The 6,000-nt window shown below is 37.2% G+C and overlaps 1 protein-coding gene across 1 annotated transcript; it reads right to left on the bottom strand.

Annotated features, from left to right (window-relative positions):
- Positions 1-2,170: 2,170 nt before the first annotated feature.
- Positions 2,171-3,127, bottom strand: LOC114029167 (olfactory receptor 2T1). Its single transcript, XM_027843526.1, has one exon. It carries the CDS (start codon positions 3,125-3,127, stop codon positions 2,171-2,173), a length of 957 nt encoding a protein of 318 aa, XP_027699327.1.
- Between the last annotated feature and the right edge of the window lie 2,873 nt (positions 3,128-6,000).

Raw genomic sequence — 6,000 nt, 5'->3', positions numbered from 1 at the left:
GCACACAACAATGAGATCAGCACAACAGCTCTGTAGACCTTCAGCTTGGTAGTCAGTCTAATACCTCATCTCTCCTATATTTTCCTTCGGAGTCTCCCAAACACTGAACTAGCTCTGGCAGTGGGTGCGTCAACCTCATTCTCAATATGTACATTCCTGGAAAGTACACTACCAAGGTAAGTGAACTTATCCACAGCATTCAAAACTTCTCCTTTTGCTGTAACCAATGGTTCCACGTATGGATGATGTGGTGGTGGCTAATGGAGCACCTGTATTTTCTTGGTGTTACCTGCTCACTATTTAAAGGAAAGTTCCATTTATTCTTATTCTGTCTAGTGTTTTAATAGGAATGGGTGATGTATTTTGTCAAAAGCTTTTTTTCTGTATCTATTGAGATAATCATATAATTTCTCCTTTTTTGTTGTTATTAATATGGTCAATTATGTTGATAGTTTTTCTAATATTGAACCAGTCATAGATTCCTAGTATAAATCTCACCTGTTCATATTGTGGCTGACTCTTTCTACATAGGAATTGCTTCTCCAAATGATGGCAGTAAGGACTGGGCTAGAAATAGGACTAGTAGTCTAAGGACCTCTGAGACTCCCAGGGATCCTGTGCCTACTTGCCTATTGTTGGAGATGATCAGCAGTTGTTGCTAATGGCAATAAGGAAGGCAGGCTTCATCTCTACAATGTATTTGCCCTTCAATGATAGCAGTAGGGGCTGGGATGGAAGCAGATCTAGTAGCTTGGCGTACACTGCTATTCCCCTTGCTCTGGAGAGAATAAGGCTGACAGTGTGGATGTTTGACTTGCCTGATACATGCTCCCTCTGTCTCTCCTTTAACTAGGATGACTTGCCTGCTCTGTGGGTGACAGTTGAAGTGACAAATATAGAACTCCAACTGAGATCTTTTGACTCCAAATCCAGCACTCTTTCCTCATGCCATTGTTTTCCAGAAGGAAATAGATTTAATAAAGATTAAAATTGGTGTATTACCATATATTGCAATAGACCAAGAGGAAAATCATATAATAGGGATAAGGAAAACTATTTAGTAGACTTTGCTTTGGTTTTTTGTGGGGACCTGTGGTTGGATGAGCTTTATCACAATTAATAAATTTCCTATTTGTGTGTTGATTTCCCACTAGCTCCTCAATTCTCCCCCTGAAAGAGGTAAATCCCTTATTTGAAAGCTGAGTTAGTCCCTATGCATGTCTTCTCTCCTACTATTTCATGTTATTCCAGTCTTTAAATTATGGCAGTGAAATTAGGATTTAGGAGGGAAAAAAGACCACTAGATTTAGAATGAAATCAGTCTGCTTCTTGCTACTAGCTACTTACTAGCCTTAGGCAAGTCACTTAACCTTCAGGGTCCTCATCTACAAAAAAGTAGTAATACATGTACTATCTACCTTGTGGTGTGGTTAGAAGGAAAGGAATGGTAGCGCTCTATATAAATGTGGGTTTATATATAGTCCATTACATCTAATTATTATGGCCATTATGGACTACAAGCATGCAACAAGAATTCGTTCCCATCACTGAGTTCAGTGTGAGTTAGTCAAGGGCAATCTTGGTAACACTGAAGAAGGCTAAATTTGTCCTTAGTTGTGTCCTACATATCTTTTTGCACACTTATCTCCCATCTTCCAAATCCCTTCTCCCTACATATCACATTTCTTCTTCCTTCCCATTGGCTTCCAAGACCTTCCTGGGCTCTGCTTTTATTTAGAAAGAATCTATAAAAGTAATTAACATGAGCACATTAGCAATTCATAAGGACTCCATATCCTTCACGTGATATTAAATTTTTAACAAATCTAATGCTTACCTGGAAGGAAAGAGGCTTCAATAATAGAATTTCAGATACTGTGATGAGTGGCTATGGGAAACAGTCTTCACATAGGACATAGAAAGTAACCTACTCTGATCATTTCTAAGGATGACCTTAAATATCACTTTGGAAGGCAAATAAATCGATGAGACAATATGATCAGGAAAGAAGGAAGGAAAGAAAGGAGGGAGAGAGAAAGGCAGGGAAGGGAAAAAACACATGATGTTCATTATATTTATAAAAAGTTATCTTTCTGGCTCAGTCCCTGAGTCACAACCACAAGGACAACATAAACACTAGGTTAAAAACTAAATATGAAGGCCTTCTCTGTTAGAATGTACCTGCCACCCTTTGTGAAGTCTTACATCTCCCTACTGCCCTTTTCATGGCTCCAGCCACATCCTTATTTCTCAGGCTGTAGATGAGGGGATTAAGCATGGGAGTAAGGATAGTATAGAACACAGAGAGAATTTTGTCCTGGGCTGGGGTGTGGTATGAATGAGGCAACATATATGTATACATGGCTGCACCATAGAATAGAGTCACTACTGTCATATGTGAAGAACAGGTGGCAAAGGCTTTCTTCCTTCCTTCCACTGAGCTCATATGATGTACAGTAGTGAGAATCCTAGCGTAGGAGGCAATAACCACAGAAAAGGGAATCAGTAGCATCAGTACACAGCACACATACATCACAGTCTCATAGAGAGCCGTATCAGCACAGGCTAATTTCAGCACAGCTGGTGCTTCACAGAAGAAATGGTTGATCTTTCGAGAATCGCAGAAGGGAAAGCTCATTGTGATGGGGGTGAGTAGAAAGCCATCCAAAGAACCACCAAACCAAGAGCCAGCTATGATCATAAGACAGACCCTTCGATTCATTAGGATTGGGTAGCGCAGAGGGTTACAAATGGCTACATAACGGTCATAGGCCATGAGGCCTAACAGGAAGAATTCAGCCCCGACTAAAGTAAGGTAGAGGAAGTGCTGAGCTGTACATCCCACAAAGGAGATGGTCCTCTGTCCCAATATGTAGTCCACAAGCATCTTGGGCACAATGGTTGAGATATACATCATGTCAATGAAGGAAAGATGACTGAGCAGGAAGTACATAGGTGTATGGAGGTGGAGGTCTGTGTAGATTAAGAAGATCATGATCCCATTGGCCATCAGGGCCGTGAAGAAAATAGAACAGACAATAACAAAAAGGAGGCCTGAGGTTTCTCTGTTGCTGAAGAGCCCCACAAGGATGAAGTCAGTGGAAGAGGTTGTATTGTACCCATCCATTGATTCTATCAAAGTGGTGAAATAGACCTGTAGTCATGCAAAGAAATAGTGATGTAAGTGCTAATGGCCATCCATTAACATAAGAAATATTAAAATCATGCACAAAGACTAAAGACATCAGAACTATAAGTCAGGCAGTGGGATTCAATGAAATAGAATTTATTCTGCTTTAATTTTTTTGGTATCTTTAGAGTATCTTTGGCAACTGAAACATTCCAAAACATTTTGTCAAATAGCTATATCTCTAGGCATGATATGATTACCAACAGCAAAACATTTGGATTGTCTGTTGTTTGAAATGTCTGAAGATATACCTTGAGGCTGATTACTGAGGCAATAAGTGAAATCTCCTGACTTAAAGTTAAAAGATGTAGGTTCAAATCCTGGCCTTGTCACTTTCTGGCTGTGTGACTCTGACAAGTTATGTTGTTATTATTATTGTTAATAATAATGATGATGATGATGATGATGATGATGATAGAGACAGTGTAACATAGAGGATAGAAAGCTGGCCACTAAGTCAACAAGATCTGGACTGAAGTCCTTTATCTCTCACACTGGCTGTGTGACCATGAGCAAATGATTCTCAGTACTCCAAGCTAAAACCATACACTGAAGAGTTGTCACTATATTGACAGAATGAATTTTTTTTACTGGGTATTCTCTACACTAATTCACAGGCATGGACCAAAATATTAATAACAGCAGCTATAAACCACAATGATATCTAATATTTATATGACACTTTAAGTTTTCAAAGTATTTTACATATATTGTTTCATTTGACCTCAGCATAAAGCATGAGATATAGGTATTGTCCCCATTTTACTAAGGCTAAGATAATTTAAGTGACTTGCTCAGAGTTAGTTGCACAAACAGGGTCTAAGGCAGGATTTGAACTCATCTTCCTAAATCCAAATCCAGTGCTTTAACTCTGGGCCTTAATTTTCCCATCTGGAAAATACGAGTATAATAATACTTACTTAACCTATCCATTGTTGTATGGAAAATTATTTTAAACCTAATATTTTATATGAATGTAAGGTTTTGTTTTTGTTGTTGTTGTTGTTGTTGTTGTTTTTTTGGCTAGGCAATGGGGTTAAGTGATTTGCCCGGGGTCACACAGCTAGTAAGTGTCAAGTGTCTAAGGCCAGATTTTAACTCGGGTCCTCCTGACTCTAGGGCCAGTGCTCTATCCACTGCGCCACCTAGCTGCCCCCAAATGTAAATTGTTATTATCCATATAACTTTAAGCTAGGCAACCAATGAAACAAAATAAAATAGAAAATATGAGATCTCCATCCAATAACCAATGAGTAAATATATCACTAGGAAAACAAAAATGTATTAGTCTTTATTTTTTCACTATACTCACTATGCAAAACAAGGAAAAGAAAGAAGTCATACCTAAGGGGAAGATGTCCGATAAATTCTCCTTAGAGAGACAAATAAAGGAACTGGTTTAATTATGTGCCCAAAGGTAATGAAAAATATCATTTTATAGGACATTTAATGAAAAGAATTTTAGCTTTTGCACCAATATCCTCTGTAGGTGGAATAGAGAAATTCTGTAAACTCATTAAAATTCTCCAAAGCAAATTAACATATTAATTCATGAACTCAGTAACTTCAGTTCAAAGGTAATAATAAGTGATGATGTTGAGATACATAAGAAAATATCAACCAAAAATATGGAATAAATTATCAAAGACTGCAGGCTATACAGAGGCTTCATAACCATATATCATGCACACTTCCTTTTAGAAAAGAATTTGAAATGCTAGACATGACAGGCACAGAATAAATTTTTAATGAAATTGGCTATATTTTAACAGACATAAATTACTTATTTCTGATATCAATTGTATATGTACAATCACACCACCAACTTCTCAGATAAAATATCAAAATTAGCATGAATATAAAAGGAAAAAAAGGAATATATATTGGAGTGCAATTAACACTTCATCCTGAGATATTTTAATGGGTTATCGATGTTGAAAAACGTACAGAAGAAAGGACCTAGACCTAGACTGCAGAAATTTGATAGAGAAGTTAAATCAGTATAAATCAATTATCATAATAAGGGAACCAAACAAAGCATAGAATGCTATACTTGGAGTCTGGAAGGCCTGGGTTCAAATAGCACTTACTACTGTGTGACCTTGAACAAATCTTAAATTATTTTCTTAAAGTCCTCTCACAGTCTTCATTTTTCACCATTTAAATAAAGAGGTTGGAACGAGATGTCCTCTGAGATCCTTTCCAGTTCTAAATCTATGATCTAATCATGCCTAAAGAACCTAAAACCATTTTTAGTCAACAAGAACTTGACACATCACTGGGCAAAGAGATTTGATAGCCAAGTGCTACACTAGCTTACAAAAAATATTTATTTATCAAATTTTACAGGGAAAGATGATTAGAGATTATGAACAGTATTACCCATAAAAAACAGAGAAGTGAAAGCAAATCCAATTTAAAGAAAATTTGGTAAGATATCCAACTAAGCAAAAACACTCAAGACATATAAGGAGGAAAATGGAAGGTCAACAAACAAAAGAAAAACACAGAAATGATCTGTATAGATTTTTCTAACAAACTCTTTTTGCCACCAAGAACAATACTCCCAGATTCTACTTATAAGAGAAAGTAATAGCACTGAAGAAACTAAAGATGGGGAAACAGGTTGAGAGGACATTAAGGGATCAATTCACAAGGTATCTGAAGGAAGGAAAGATAGCAAATATGTGGGGAAAAAAGATCTTACCTTATGAGTAATTCAAAAAAGGTGACTTAGACTTTGCTCCCAGCTTTATTCCTGTTTCTCTGGACTTTTCCACCTCCTCACCAACAACCTTTTCACTCTGGAA

This window comes from Vombatus ursinus, unplaced genomic scaffold (genome assembly GCF_900497805.2).
Source record: "Vombatus ursinus unplaced genomic scaffold, bare-nosed wombat genome assembly UNPS02014910.1, whole genome shotgun sequence".
NCBI classification, from domain to species: Eukaryota; Metazoa; Chordata; class Mammalia; order Diprotodontia; family Vombatidae; genus Vombatus; species Vombatus ursinus.
This window is presented reverse-complemented; position numbering and strand designations above follow the sequence as displayed.

Bases quoted from the DNA above. Each gene is read 5' to 3' on its own strand.
- LOC114029167 (XM_027843526.1), bottom strand. From the start codon at position 3,127: ATGGATGGGTACAATACAACCTCTTCCACTGACTTCATCCTTGTGGGG.